General features: G+C 41.3%; 1 protein-coding gene and 1 long non-coding RNA gene across 5 annotated transcripts in view; one reads left to right on the top strand and one right to left on the bottom strand.

Moving 5' to 3' along the window:
- The first annotated feature begins 116 nt into the window (after positions 1-116).
- The window catches only part of NUP107 (nucleoporin 107), a 27,653-nt gene continuing 11,701 nt past the window's right edge, over positions 117-16,068 (top strand). The window contains exons 1-12 of one of the 4 annotated variants that reach the window (XM_081211518.1): positions 117-3,784; positions 5,865-5,944; positions 6,873-6,965; positions 7,250-7,365; positions 9,136-9,268; positions 10,171-10,274; positions 11,033-11,160; positions 12,099-12,147; positions 12,489-12,560; positions 13,274-13,362; positions 13,947-14,025; positions 15,081-15,194. In XM_081211518.1, the coding sequence (XP_081067644.1) occupies positions 3,759-3,784; positions 5,865-5,944; positions 6,873-6,965; positions 7,250-7,365; positions 9,136-9,268; positions 10,171-10,274; positions 11,033-11,160; positions 12,099-12,147; positions 12,489-12,560; positions 13,274-13,362; positions 13,947-14,025; positions 15,081-15,194 (1,083 nt within the window). In that variant the 5' untranslated portion in view covers positions 117-3,758. Of the gene's footprint in view, positions 3,785-3,970; positions 4,206-5,570; positions 5,597-5,864; positions 5,945-6,872; positions 6,966-7,249; positions 7,366-8,116; positions 8,224-9,135; positions 9,269-10,170; positions 10,275-11,032; positions 11,161-12,098; positions 12,148-12,488; positions 12,561-13,273; positions 13,363-13,946; positions 14,026-15,080; positions 15,195-16,068 lie in introns of those variants that run through there. The other 3 variants (XM_081211519.1, XM_081211520.1, XM_081211521.1) reach the window with 3 other exon arrangements.
- The window catches only part of LOC308596616, a 23,583-nt gene continuing 16,038 nt past the window's right edge, over positions 8,524-16,068 (bottom strand). The window contains exon 5 of the long non-coding RNA XR_014012564.1: positions 8,524-8,951. This is a non-coding gene — a long non-coding RNA (uncharacterized lncRNA). The remainder of the gene's footprint in view (positions 8,952-16,068) is intronic.

Genomic DNA, 16,068 nt, shown 5'->3' with positions numbered 1-16,068 from the left:
TCAGTAATGTGTTAAAATGTGTGTTTGGCAATTAGAATTTGAAACCCCAAGGAATCATTGCTTGTCCATGCTATACAAGTCAGACTACTTACAACATTCTCCTAAATAATCATGGATGTGCTCTGACCACTAATGTTGCCATAATTTACTGGTTTCAGTGGAAACATTCCAGAGTTAGTTCAGCCTCCGTTGCTGAGTATCTTCGTTAAGAAATGTGATAGAAGGAAAAAGAGAGTGGGATTATTTTTACCAACCTTCTTTGTCCCAAGAGGGTACTGGTATATGCTAAACCTAGAACTATGTTAAGTTTACAAATACTTTGAGGCCTGAAAGACATCACATGCCCAAATGGAGTAGTCTTACAAGCTGCTTGTTTCTAGATAATTCAAACTATTATTGACTATGCATAAAGAATCCTATGTAGTCTGCTTGTTCTCAAGTAAAAAATACCAGGTTAATTGAGCCACAAACTCATGGAAGCATGAGGTATCTGAAATGTACAGGCAAGGTTCCCCAGATACTTGCTGTAGTTCGCAAAAATATGGACAGCGCAAGTTGACCAACTATGAGTTGGGTATTCGTTTTATCTTGGCTACTGAAGTCCAGTCACAAGAACCTGGTTACTGGGGCAGGAACTGTATTTCAGAATGATGAATCACAGTACAGTATTGGGATTTTTTCTAATCCTAGCTAAAGAAACCAGCTGCATGCAGGTGACTTGGCAAAAAGTTCAGTTTTTTATAAAGCCTTTCATTTTTTGATAAACTGTGAAGCAGATAGCACAGGCAATAGTTGATACTATGGCCTGGGTTACCGCTTGGTTGGTAGTTTCTTGTAACCTTGTCTGCCTTTGAGAACTGAATTTTAACTATACAGAAAAATGCTCATTAACATCCTTTGGTTGGAAAGAAGTCTGTTTCACTGGTAAGTTCTGGCACTCTGTTCGTGGGTGAGTATAACTTGTGTGTGCTGCTGTACTTATTGGTAGTCTGGACAGGCAGGACTACTATACAAAGCAGCCTTGTACATAGCCCTGTGTGGGAGAAATCTCTTGCCAGTTCTAGTCCTCCCATGCTCCAAATAGGGCTTTTGCAGAGCTCTGCCAATTTTGAAGCAGCTGGGCTTTTTTCTCACCATCACTGGATTTTAGGTAGAAAAGGAGCCAGCAGAGAAACGTAGCTGGTTAACTGCATTCATATGAGAAAGGATGACTACACAAAAATACATTAGTCTTGGTTCTGCAGCTACAGCATTTCCTAAGAGATTGTGCATGACTTTTCTGTACAGTATAAAATATAGTGCCAAACAATCGTATATACTATGCTTTTTGTCACAGCTTTTGGATAGGATTGTTTTATTCATATCTCATCCTTTATTTCCTCACAGCTATTCATTTGCAGAACACTACAGGCTGTAACATTAAGCAACCCTAAACGTGTATGTGCGTGTACCTTAAAGTTGCAGGAAAGACTCATACAGCCTTCCTGCAGCTTAAGATACAGTATGTATTCCTGGCCCAAAAAAGTTCCTCCTGGGTTTTCAAATGTGAGTCTTTAGTGGGAACCAAACTCATAACTCACCATGGTGGTGGTGGTTTTTTAAAAAATAAACACCAAACTGCCTGTGTCCTTTTAAATAACTGGCTGTGTTTTGATAATTGCAGTTAATCGTAACCCTCCCCTCAAATTCATTGCTCACTTTTTTAAAAGGCTAGTATTTCCAGGTTAATACATACTGTGTAACATCACTTTTCAAACTCCGTATAGTTCTGTATTTCATCTGCTTATTCTAGTTCACAGGATTAGGTTTTTGGCAAGGTATTACTAGCTACTTGTCTTTCATGATAGTGTACTTTCTGTCTCCCTTGGCACAGCAAATCTGAAGCAAACATCTCCAAGAAGAATGCAATAGGAGAAACTTGTTCTCAAAAGTGCCAGCATAAGAGGTTTTATTACAGCTCAAGGAATTTCGGAATTCATGTTCCTTCAGGAGCAATCTTAAACTTTCACAGTACAAATACTTCCTATCTGTCACCATGGTCTTCCTCATAGTGCCAGATAGGTAGCAATATTTGTGCAAGCTGCTTCAGCTGCCTAATGTTCACATTCTGTAGAAAATTGCTTCTTGAGTAAAAGCTGACTTCCAAAGCTAGTAAGTTCATGCTTTGTGGGGAAGAGTTTTTCCTTTTGTATTATTACTGGCTTCTGTGCCTAGTTTGTTTCTAACTTATCCTCGCTCAGTGGGTCTGCAGTTCAACATCTGTGTTAGGATTATCACTGTCAGGATCTCTTAAAGGACATTTGTACTGATGCGGGGTGGGGAGCTCGCATTGGCAGAAGCAGCCCTGTCTCTGGTGGTGTCTCCTTGTCAAGGCAGAAGCTTTCAATGTGAAGCAACCTCTATCTCCTAGCATTTCCACTTGCCGGGTTGTCTTTTCTGTCTGGGTTGTGTGTGTTGGATTTGTATTGAAAGAACAGTTCCATGGCTTCATGTATGAATGACCAGCCCTACTGCTACACTAGCAACTGTTAACATGCATTTTAGTGTAAACCCATTAGCTAGCCTGCCCTACTCTCCCTATGACATGTCTTCCCAGTTCTTGCTCTGTAAGAGAACTGTTTAATCTCTTGCCAATTTAATTGTAATGGGTGGATATTTGGGATGCTTTACCTGTAAACCTAATTTCAATGCTAATAAAGGAAATTGATTTTTCTTTGACACCGCGTTTTTGTTCAGAATAGAGAGGGGGGAGCTTAGCAAAGGTTAGCAGGTCTAAACCAAATGTACTGGAAGAGAGGACTCCTTCCATGCTTTTAGTAGCTACACAGAAAGGAGAATACAATTTCTTCTAGGCCCTTCAACATAGTGAGGAGAAACTACCAGTGAAATATTCAGTTATGTACCCATACAAAGGTAGCTTTCCAGGCTTTTCGAGGGCAGTAGCTTGAGCTATACTTGGCAGCCCTTTCCTCCTAACTAGACCAATGTTTCCCAAACTTTGGTCTCCAGTGTTTTTTTTGAACTACAATTCCCATCATCCCTGACCACTGGTCCAGCTAGCAAGGGATGATGGGAGTTGTAGTCCAAAAACGGCTAGACACCCAAGTTTGGGAAACCCTGCTCTAGACTCGTAAGAGCTATGGATGCTATTATAAAACCAATAAAAACCTCAAGACACCCATTTCCTTTTCTGCTTGAGAGAGCCCAGTCACTTTAAAGCCCGTCACTTCTGTGGTAAAATGTAATGAAAGGATCCGTTCTGCATCCTCGTCCTTTTAATATATCCGAAATTATAATGCCCAGTTCCGAGGTTTTTGCCGAGTTCTGCAGTCCCAAACTTTACACGGGCATCCGCTCAGCGCCTGCCGTCGGGAAATGGGTTTCTATCAGAATGGTCCTCCCAAACGGCAGGCGGCGCCCTTCCTACCCAGGAGCCTGTCTGTGTCGACCGTTACAGGAAGCCGTTGAAGCCGGCATGGCGAGTGAGAAATTTTGAAGAGTCCTTGCCTCTCTGTACGAAGAGCTCCAAGCGACGGCCCCCGCAGGCCAGGCTTCCGTTGCCCTTTGGCTTCTCTGCCTTGGAAACATGTAGGCCCGTATGAGCCTCAGGCGGCTTCTCGCCTCAAACAGGCGTTGCCACAAATCCCGCCCCCTCCGCTTTCATTGCCTTGACTCTTCCACTTCCTGCTCCGGGTCACGAGCTTCCGGGGAGCGGGAAGCCTCAAGAAGCGGCAACCCGCCTGCCGCGCGCCTCCGAGATGGACAAGTCGGCTCCTTTGACAGAGTACGCGGGGGAAGGGGAGGCGAGGCGAGAGATGTTCTCTCTGCCTGGTGCGGCCGGTGCGCTTGCGCGGGCGCTTCGCGAAACCGGGGGGGGGGGGGAGCCTGCAGCGAGCGTGGGCTTTGTCCCCGTGCGCGTCCGTTGGCCGTTGGATGTGTGGGAGGGAGGGAAGGAGAGCCGTTAGCTGAGCCTCGCGCGCCAGCTGATAGGCGCTCGGAAGGTTGCCAGGAAACGGAGCGGCCTGCCCAGGCCAGCCCTCCTGTTTCCCACAGGGAACATGAGGGCAATATTGGGCAGCCTCCCTGAGCTGCCCTTTGACATAAATACAGCCGTCCCCCTTCTGATAGCCTTGTTCTCCATGAAGCTGCCTAATCCCCTCTTGAGAGCGCTCCAAACTCATGGTCAACCAGCACGTCCTGTGGCAGTGAGTCCCACAGTTCCACTTTTCATCCGTTCGCATATGCTCATTTGGTGGTTTTAAGGTGGGGCGCTTAGGATGAGGGACTCCCGCAAAGTCAGGTTATTAGAAACCCCACTAAACCTCCGTGGCTTAGGACCCACCCCCCAATATCTCTTGGACTACTTCCTCCTCCATCAAGGTGCTTGAAATGTTGGAAGCTTTCTCTGGCTGTCCTACTTTCTGAAGTGCTGCAGGTAGATGACCAGGCCATTTCAGTGGTAGCTCCTTGCCTTCCTTAAGGCAGGTTTGCCTGGCGGTCTTGTCGGTATCATTAGGGTGTCTGGCCAAATTATTTGTTTTACTCAACGTCAATTTGAGTTTTACTCTCTGATTAGACTGTTGCTTTTAGTTTGTGTTATGTTTATGTTATGATGGTATGTGTTATGTTATGACCTTGTGTCTTTTGTAACCCACCCTGGTACCATACATTTAGGCTGAAGGAACTAAATAACCACATTCTGTCATGACACTTAAGCACACTTTACCAAAGCAAACTCCCACCACTTATCACAGACTAAGTGAAATGGAGCCTCCTGGCCATCTGAGTATAAGATGCTGGAGGTGACTTGCTACCATTCTGTGTTGCAAGCTTCACAGAGACATTTGGCTGGCCATTGCTATGGTGCTGGACTAGAGGGAGAAGAGACACCACAAAATTAGTTGAAGTTAGAGAGGTGGGGTCTAAAACTCAAAAATTATTTTCCCATCCCAAAATTAGCCATTCCTTTGATAGGCAAAGTTTTTCCTTGCTTCAAATTGCTTTTCTTCCTCCCCACAATTTCCCATGTTCGCAGAGAGAAAAGGAAAAACATATTTTTTGATCAGTGTCACAAAACCATGTTGTATTCTTCACACAACACATAATTAATTAATTACTGCAAGGTGCAGTGAAGCCCACAACCTAAAGATTGCTTTTTTTAAAAAAAGACTTTATCCATGAATTTGTCTGTCACCATATTTTAGCCATTAAAGGTAATTAGAAAATCCAGGTTTAGTGGATGTATGCCTCTGAATGCAAGATGATTCTGTGGAAAATAACAGTGAAAACCATCATCTTCATGCCCAGCTTGTGAGCCTCCAGAGGCATTTGATTGGCAGCTATTGGGAAAAGAATGCTAGTAAACTGTATAGGAAAAGTACCTTAGGTGAATACTGAGATTGGTGAATACTGATGCACCCCTAAATGTTCAAAGATGGCAGAAATTATCTAATGTGCAAGTAGAGTCTTTTCTTTTCAGCATCTGGTTATTATAATTAGCTGACTGATTATTATAATTGGCTGACTGCTAGAATTTTGCTGTTGAGGATATTTCTTTATTAGATGTAAAGTTTCAGATTTCACACATGCAGATGAGGTATTGTAGAACAATTTCGTTCATTTATTTTTGGAAGTGTCTCTTGTTTCAAATTATAATATGAAATTTTAGGTTCACTTTAAACTTTTATTATTTAGAAGTAATTAAAATAAAATAACGTTGTTGTTTAGTCGATTAGTCATGTCCGACTCTTCGTGACCCCACGGACCAGAGCACACCAGGCACTCCTGTCTTCCACTGCCTCCCGCAGTTTAGTCAGACTCACGTTGGGCGCTTCAATAACATTAGATGTTTGTATTCTTTTCAGGGATGATTTTCAAAATATGCCTACTCCACAAGAAGCAACTCGTCCAGTTCGGAAGCAGAGTTCTAAAAAAAAAGTTTCTAGTATCCTTTTCCTTTGTTTTACTTAAAAGCATACTCATATGGTTTGTGAGCTAGACATTATCTCTTTAAATGATAATGTCTTTTTTATATAAAGGTAAAGGGACCCCTGACCATTAGGTACAGTCATGACCGACTCTGGGGTTGTGGCGCTCATCTCGCTTTATTGGCCGAGGGAGCAGGCGTACAGCTTCTGGGTCATGTGGCCAGCATGACTAAGTTGCTTCTGACAAACCAGAGCAGCGCACGGAAACGCCGTTTACCTTCCCACCAGAGCGGTACCTATTTATCTACTCGCACTTTGACATGCTTTCGAACTGCTAGGTTGGCAGGAGCAGGGACCAAGCAACGGGAGCTCACCCCGTCGCGGGGATTCGAACTTCGAACCACCGACCTTCTGTTCAGCAAGTCCTAGGCTCGGTGGTTTAACCCACAGTGCCACCGTTAATTAAGAAAAGTTAATTGAGGACAGTGCAGAGTAACTTATAATTTATTTTCTGTTACACATAGTAATTTAATATGATTTTGACCATTATTTTGCTTCATGATTTGTTACTTTTTGTGACAAATATGTACTAAGACCAGGCGAAAAACACTTTAAGATTTGAAGCTATTAAAATTCACACCCAAAGTGAGTATCAGCTTCAGAAAATGAGATATTTCTCAGAACTGCAGCAGGAGTGGGAAAGGTAACATTTACCCACATATGCTTGTTCTGATCCTGTTAATTGTCAGCATATCCTCCACCTGATTCAATTAGCGTTTGTAGAAAAACTGCACTTAAGCAATAGGCTTCCTGGGAAAGATGGAATTTGAAGGAATAATGACATAGACTGTTTACAAGAACTTATACTTTAAGATGGCCAGGGACACCTGTAAACTGAGGCAGAACTTTGAAGCTTATTTTCTTAGCTTGATTCTATTTTCTTAGTCCTTGCTTCTCTGGATGACAGTTCAAGTGGCATGACAACAAGAGGACTGACAGTCCCCAGGACTCCAGGACTGGGGCGGATTTCACGCTCCTGTAAGATCTTTTATACCTATTGCCTTATTTGATGTACGCTTTAGTACTTAAATTTACTATACTTCTAAGTGTTTACATCCACTATTCCTTTCACGCCTAAATAGTTAAAATTAATTAAAATAGCATTAAATACTAAGCATGATACTGATTTTCTGTAAGAGGGTGAAGTTTTATTCACTATTTCATCTCTCTGCTGACTTTCAGCAAGGGGCAACCCCACCCCTCGCCATGTCTTGCTCCTGTTCCTGTTTAAAAAAAATAATTTTAAAACAATTTTTCTCCAGTTACTCCACAGAGTCGGAGTTCCATGAATCAACTGAATATGTCTACCATCATGGGCACAGGAGGAAAATCTCCTTATCTTGTGCATACTCCTGGGCACCTTGGAAATGTGTCTATGGTAAGAACATGCAAAGTACAAATGAGCAGCATTGAGAGTCACCCATCATTGGGTACTTTTGCAACATTTAACAGCCAAATTCCAATTCTGCAGTTCTGAGTCTATGAAATCTTGTGCATGTTTCTTCAGAAGTAAGTCCCACTGTACTGAGTGAGGTGTTCTCCCAAGTAGTGTAAATAAAATTGCAGGTTAATATTTTTCTTTTTTGTCCTTTCTAAAGTGAGGTACCTGTGAAAATGTAACTAGAGTTCTAATCTAGAGAATCAAAAATAATATAGTATGCTTAGGAGAGAAATGGTTATACTCTCCTAACAAATGTGTACTTGTTAAGGGTTTCAGCCATTCCTGGGAACGGAATTTTCATCCCACAACTTCCATTTTTCTTTCCCAATTGACACACTATATTCTGTGACTACTGAACATGCTCACTCTTCACTGGACTGACCACCTTAGTTTGTTTTTTTAAGTTGTACTTTATCAAATCTTGGGACTCAGTCTAAACATGCTGTTACCTCCCTTTTATTTCTCAGTGCCCCTGTTTCAGCTCTGACCATCAGCATTCACTCATCTGAGTTTGCTATTAGAAGGAGTGATGAGAAGAGCAGCTAAGATTGGTTATTTTAAGTTCTTAGATATACTTCAATGTGTCCAGAAACTAAAAAGACAGAAAATGTTCCCTGTTGTATCATTGTGACATCACTGGATTGTTGCTTTAGCTACTGTTACTGAGGCTACTGCTCCCTATTATGTGATTATGATATCAGAGGCTTGTAGCACTGGCTACTGCTCTTGGGCTAGTCTATCACTGTCTCCCCTGCTGTCATATTGAACGCTGCAAAATCTAGTCAGTCTTTTAAGGTAAGAAGTTTTCAGCCCTCATGTAAATGGAAGGTGGGGATAATGATCTGCTGCTACTGAAGCTGGGTTCTCACCATCTTTCTTGATAATTTGCTGTCAATTTGTATGTCATAAAAACTTGCCTTGACAGCACACTTTTTAAGGATAATATGTAGTGTTTAGATGGGTAGAAGACTGAATGGCTAGAAGGAACTTTTCTCCCTCCGCTTACATCATTAGGAAATCTAGGAATGCAAAGGAGAGTCATGTACCAGTAGGGTGCAGTTTTGTAAAACTCCATTGTTGGAGCAAGACACGAGATTACAGGTGACTCCTTTCTTTTAAGGAAAAAACAATCATCACCACCTACATTCAATCATCCCATCCCTATTTCAACCAGAGTACATTTTCATGAAAACTGCAATATCTGCAATGGTGATTATTGTCTCTTTTGCTGTTGACTGTCTGCAGTCGAAACTCTTGGTGTTGGCTGGCAGGGCTTAACAGAGCTGTCCTGGAGCTCTCCACTGGCAAGGAACTTGGCTGGTAGCAATTTCACCCAGTCACACACTTGGCAGGCGGAACAAGGAGCTCTTCAGTGGCAGAGTGATGCTGGCATCACTGCAGGCAAAGGCTGGTAGAGGCTGATGGGGCTGAGCTGAGTGTTGCTTCTACCCTGTCAGCACACGTAGTTCAATGCAAAGGGGGATTGGACTCCACCATAAGTAGTAGATGGCTGACACTGAAATCTGAAATTGAAGGGAAATCCATATTAATCAACTTCAACCCCCTGTGTTGCAATAGGCCATCAATTTTGCTAGAACTACTTTCTGAAGAAAAATGTACATAAGCAATCACAATGTCAGACCATTGATACACAATGCAGTGATATTAATAGGGTTTTTATTCTGTGTATCATATTGTGTGTTTTAGTTAGATGACAGTGACTGGACAACTTCACTCTCCCCTCAACATTCAATCATGTTCACAAATTTAGAGTACAGTGGTACAGAAGATATCACTAAGAGTGCTGTCCTGTTGAAGGAGGATGATCCTGGGGAAGCAGGTGAGAGCTCACTTTTTGCCTTTGCTATCTGTTACGGCATCAATGCCTGTTGTTAAATGCATAAGGTATCCTGTTGTAGGATAAGTAGCTGGTCTAGTTTTTCTTCATCCCATCCAAGGGATAGCTCAGCTGGTAGAACATGAGACTCTTAATCTCAGGGTCATGGGTTCAAGCCTCATGTTGGACAAAAGATTTCTGCATTGCAATGTGTTGGCCTAGATAATCTTAGGGGTCCCTTCCAACTCTACAATTCCATGATTCTAAGTAGATCATAATCTTGGAAGAACCGTAACATGGCCGGGGACAGTCATAATAACTATTACCCTGTCATATATAAAATAGGTACATCTTAGGAAGTTAGTTAAACCACATTGTACATTTCCACAGGCCTGATGTTGTTTTTGTACAATTGTTCTGGGTTTGTTTTTGGCGCATGATTTCAGAATTGTAGTGCTGAGAATTTATTTAGCTACATTTCTTTTCCTGTGTCTAAATGTTTGACTTTCCCTCCTTTAAGTCAGAGACGGAGAACCTGTGACTCTCCAGGTGCTGCTATACTCCCAGCTCCCATCAGCCTCAACCAGCATAGTCAATAGTCAGGGATGATGGGAACTGAGGTTCCCCACCACTGCTTTAAGGAATGATTCGATTATGTCAGTTTCACCCCATCAGTACTTCCATTTTATTGTTCTAAAGAACATCTGCAAAGGAGAATGTGTTATCAAATGTGCTTTGAAACATTGTGCTTATTGTACAGCTATTTTAAAAATCTTCTTTTATAAATTTTAATATATGTACAAAACATAGGCACTATGAGTGTAAAAATATAATAAAGGTGAACTTGTTACAATCTAGACTTGTTCTAAAGTAGGTTATTCTAATTAACACGTTTCTTCTTCTAGCAACGAGGAGTATGTACTCTGATTTTCTACATTCCCTTTTAAAACACACTTCTACTACCATTTTTGAACTTGTAGATGAGTACGAAGATACTTGCAATAACCAGGTATATTGTTATGTCCCTTTATGTATTCGTTACTTGCTGAACCAAAATCATTTTCCCTCAGTGAATAAGCATAGAGTAGTACAGGCAATGTCACTGCCGTATATATGAAAAGAGTGTTACTGTTGAGAGTGCCTGTAGTTTGTACAGAGAGCTCTCAAAAATAGCTTCTGTACAGACGCATTTTGTATAAAGCTACAAATTTACCAGTTTCATGTAATAGTTTGGGATTTGTAGCTGAAGATGAAGATTTGAACATCTTTAGCAATAAGCACATTGTATTAGTCCCTAACTACAACATTTGTTTAACTGCCTTTGATTGCATTAATCCCATTACCAGTGCATCTTCCATTCTTCCTCTCTACTTGTATTCTTCTTACTGTCAGCAGGAAATTACTTTGTTTTTACTTATGCTGTATAAAGCAGGGTCACCTACCCCATACCCGATAGTGTGGGGCAGGTATGGACATACCTACAATGGAACAAAAGGGAGCCTCAAGTGAGCCCCTGGTTGTTCCTTTGCAAGCAGGGCTTCCTGTCAGTGCCAATCAGCTGACCAGCTCAGTGCTGGGGGCACACCTTCAAAGGAGGTGGCAATCCCCTTTGAACTTTTTAGAGATGTAAGTCACCCATTGATTGGATCCAGTTCCGAACCTCTGTTGTAAAGCACTACACAAATTCCACTGTACAAAGAATAAAATATTGTAGGAGAGAAGAAAAGATGGTATAACCCAACTGCTGGTTTTTTTTTTAAATACCAGGTAAACATTCTTCAAAAAATAGTGTACCGAGCTACTCCTGGGCAGCAGAAATTTTCAAAAACTGCCAGTGTGTTGTGGCTTCTCAAGCAAGAGATGGTAACTTGGAGACTATTATCCTCAATTTACAGGTAATTCTTCTGAAAGCCTGCTTGTGTTTTTTCCCCTTAATGCTTAAATTTACTTTGCAGTGCAATCACACCAAATGTACATTTAACTTGTGTGATTTCAGCCATATGTGGTTGAAGGCTGACTGGCTAAAATTGCAGAAGTTAAATCCAAGCTAGACAGAGCTTAAAATCTCTTTTTGTGCCAAGTCTGCTCTTAGCCTTGCTTGAGGGAAAGAGGCCCGCTCAGCATGCCAGGTTTGAGATGCTCTCGCAATATCTCACAGGGCCATCCGAGTTCCTGCAAGATTTTGCATGAGTATCCTTAGACTTCCACAGCCGGTGTGCTGATCGAGGGGTTCTAGCTGGTGAACCAGCTGGAACTGAAAAAAGTCAGCCACCTGAGCCTTCAGTGATTAGGTTAGTTAAAGTGTGCTTGGCAGACATTAGCAAATCAATATAGGATGTGGCAGTTGAATGAATGACACAATGTCACTTACTTTGGAATATATCCAAATACAGTGGGTGATATAGTCATACTGGGAGTAGAGTCATTGAAATCAGTGGAGTTAAAGTCCATTGATTTCAGTGTCCCTACTCTGAGTATGGCTAACCTTGGCTATTGTCCAATATTAAAAAAAAAAATCTAACTGAACTATAACAGCATCCTCAATAGGAACTCTTTAAAATCCTCAGTAGAACTTTGAGCACATACAAGTTGTAAGGTACAAGGAGGGAGACCAGGATGGGGATATGGCAGGCGTACACAGACCTTGCAATTTCCTTATCACTGTATCTGTGCCAGTGGGGTGAAGGGGATATAGGGTCCTCAGACCCTCCTGGACATTGTGTATGAATTGTGCCCTATGGGTACTTGCGGATTTCAACGAGATATATGTAGCTAAGAAATAACGCGATGCTAATCCTCAGTATTGTTTTTTCTCTCTTTGCTTTAAATCCAGGGATAGGATACAGTCTGCTCTAGAAGAAGAAACCATGTTTGACCTTGCAGTAAGTTTTGTCACAGTCTTTTTCTACTAAGGAACAACTTACCCACATTGCTTTTTACCCTAGTATCGCATTGTTAAAAATATGTAATAGAGATAAAAACTACAGAACTAATAAAGCATATTGTATTCTTAGTTTCATAAAGCATAGTTGATGTGGATCAGCTTTAACAATATTTGGTCTTGGAGTGGGGGGATCCTATTAAGCACCTGCACTGTTTAGCGATCAGTTAAGCATATAATTGTCAGATATGGTTAAAGTGTTCAAAGTGTTTCAAATAGAAAATAATTTTTGATCATGAATCATGCTTCAGTCATTTGAAGATAGGTTTTGTTCTTCCCTAGGCTATAAATGCTAGTGAAAAGACTGTTATAAACAGTCTGTTCCAGAGAGATTCATTGGTTCGACAAAGCCAGGTATGACACAAAGTAGGGATTACCCTTGGGAGTAATCTGTCGGGGGGGGCACATGCCAGTGGTGGTTAGGGCATCAGAAAAGGGCCCGCCCACTTTTCTCTCCCTCCCTCCTTGTTCAACAAGCCATCAAGGGAGAACACATCCCTCTTGCAAGAGGTCAGAACTGATTGTTTTGTTTTTAAAATATCTATATTTAAGATACATTTACAGTGCTACCTTGGTTCTAGAACATAATCAGTTTCAGAAATCTGTTCGACTTCCGAAATGTTTGAAAACCAAAGCACAGCTTCCAATTGGCGCAGACACCCTGGAAACAATAGCCGACAGCCACATTGGACATTCAGCTTCCGAAAAACATTCGAAAACGGAACACTTAATTCCAGGTTTTTGGCATTTGGGAGCCAAAATGTTCGAGTACCAAGGTGTTCAAGAACCAAGATTCCACTGCACTTAGGAACAAGTCTCCTTAACACCAGTGGGATACTTCCCATATGTGTTGCAAGGAAACTTTTTATTGCTCTTCATAAGGCTTGAAAGGGCAGCATTTGATAGAGGTTGCAATCCTATGACTACATCTTTGAGAGTAAATGCCATAGAATTTAGAGGACCCTGCACAGTGTTGGTCTGACGCATCTTTGTCCACCCCATAATCAAAGTGGAAATTGGGGGAAGGTCTTGTTTTACATTATTGTTAAGTTTAGTTTAATTTTCAGTTGGTGGTAGACTGGCTAGAGAGCATTGCCAAGGATGAAGTTGGAGACTTCTCTGATAATATTGAATTTTATGCAAAGTCTGTATATTGGTAAGTTATTGACCAACTACTGATCACTCTTGATATGTGCATGCTATTGGTTCTCTATACCATATTCTACATAAACATCTCAAGCAATTGATTCAAGATTTTTTTTTGGTGTTTTTTTTTTTACAATTATTACATGACACAATCCCTGTTCTTTAAATATGAGAGACATGGAAATACTGCATTTATTTTTTTGCTATATCAGTGTTGTGATGATTCCTAAAAAGCATGTTGAATAAACTTTATGTAAAATTGTTATTTATATTGGGCTTTAATTTATTTTAAATATGGTAGGTATTAACAAATCTATTAAACTCATAAAAGGTTTATAAAAATTACGCTTTACATTATTGCTGTGCATTATTCTTACACCACAGAATTGCTAAAGACAGATCTGCTGAAATACTGCATCAACTTTCACCAGCTGTAATTTAAAAAGTTCAGTTAAGGGTTTTTTTAAAAAAAATCAGGACTAATTAATTAAATATAATTTGTTAAAGAACCTTAATGCATTATAGTGTTGACAATAGAATATTTTACTTTAGTATGTATTGCTGTTGAAGTAATGATATGCCTTGTGTTTTCAGGGAGAATACTCTGCACATCTTGAAGCAGCGACAATTAAACACTTTCTCTGGGAGCTCAAGGCCACTAGTGACTGAATTAGTAAGTGCAGTTTACTAATTCCAGACCTTAAATCAGGGATGGGGAATCTTTTTAGATCCTTGATTATTATCAGGGTCTGCCTTGTTGGCCATATTTGCTTTGCAAGTTCCCCCTGCCCCAGTCCCTGATCTCAGATTTAAAAGGGGAGCAGGATGAGATTCCAAGTCTCCCCACAACTCCCTTTTAAGCTTCCAAGATCAAGGAGAAGCAGAGAGTCTTGTAAAAGACATTGAGAGAGCCCCTGCACTTCTGTTTGAGTCTTTGGCTATCTTCAGGCCTTTCCAAAAACCTATTTGAAGTAGCTTGCGAGTGAGAGCTGCTTCAAATGGTGGTTTTGCACAGGAATCTCCATTCCACTGATAAGCATGGATTAAATCCTGCTCTCTTAGCTGTGCAATGGAGGATCTTGCAGGCAATGCAGGATTAAATCCTGTCCTCCTGCCCATCAGTAATGACAGCAGATGTGCGGTTGGGCTTGGTTTGGAGGAAATGGTCTTGTGGGCCAAAGTAGACCCCCTAGTGGGCCAGGATTGGCCCACATGCCAGAGGTTCCTCTCCCCTACCTTAATTGAACAATTAGCAGTTTTCTCTGTTGATGAAAATTCATCAGTATTCAGGGTAGATATTTTTAAACTGGAGATACTCTGCCCTACTTTATCAAACTATGGTCCACCCTATGTCTCCTCGTATGAGATTTCACTGAGCAACTATTTTATGCAGAGTTAGGCAATTAATTAATAGAACCAAAACAAGAGTAGATATACTCTGGCTGATAACCCAGAAATGTAACAAGTCAAGGTAGCCTATAATGTTTTAATACAAATCTATGCATCTGATGAAATGTACTAGCTCACGAAAGCTTACGCCATAGTAAATGTAGCGGTCTTTGTTGTTTTTGCTGGCAGAGACTAACACTGTTGTCCCTCTGGAAATGGGAAACAGAACAGCCTCCAACAGGAACCTCCTGTCCTTTTCAATGACTTAGCTTAAAAGCAATATGCAGGGAGAAATGTGCTTTTGCAATTCAAAAGAATCAGTGCAGTTTTTCTATTTAGGACCCAGATGCTCCGATAAGGCAGAAAATGCCACTTGATGATTTGGATCGGGAAGATGATGCACGGTTACTTAAGTTCCTTTTCACTCTCATTAGAGCTGGAATGACGGATGAGGTAAAAGAAATGTATTTCCATTTACCTAAAGGGGTGGGGAACAGGTGTGTGTAAGTCATTGGGTACACATGCATACACACGCACACATACAGTTTATAAATGCTTGCATGCATCTAGCGCAGGGGTCTGCAACCTTTAAGACAAAAAGAGCCACTTGGACCCGTTTCCGAAGAAAAAACAACAACTGGGAGCCGCAAAACCATTGCGACATTTAAAACAAATATATCTCCGGAGCCACGATCTGACAGCGGGCGGGAAGGTGACGTCGGGACGGTGCGTGACTAACGCACGCACCGCCCCCATGCGACGTCACAGCCAGTACAGTGCCCGCCACAGTGAGGAGTGTCAGGGCGCACAATGTGCCTCCTCCCCTTGCTAGTATCCGCCCCGGAGCCGCAGCAAAGATGTAAAAGAGCCACATGCGGCTCCGGAGCCGCGGGTTGCAGACCCCTGATCTAGCGGAACCTCTGCAGAATGGGCATATTTGTACATAGATCTTTGGTCCATAAAATGCTATTTATTAGGTACCATAAACTACATAAATGAGAAAATAAGTATGGATTATGTTATTAAGTTTGAGAATAGAATCACAAACAAAAGTTGCAAAAAAGACTTAATTATCTATCTTCACATGCTTGTTTGCTTGAATGCTGAAATTGACTTCACAAAGTTCTACAAACACACCCACATATATGTGCGTGTGTGTGCACACTCTTTTATAAGAAAAGCCATAGAACTTGAGTTCCCCATATCACCCTTCATACATGAAGGAAGGAGACTGAAAGTTTCTGGTTTTAACTTCAAGTTGATCTGAGTTTCCTATTACATCTTAATTTAGGAAACTGTAGTTTATTCTAAGTGTAGGTTAGCAAAA

The sequence above is a fragment of the Podarcis bocagei genome (assembly GCF_964188305.1).
Source record: "Podarcis bocagei genome assembly, chromosome: 10".
NCBI lineage: Eukaryota > Metazoa > Chordata > Lepidosauria > Squamata > Lacertidae > Podarcis > Podarcis bocagei.
This window is presented reverse-complemented; position numbering and strand designations above follow the sequence as displayed.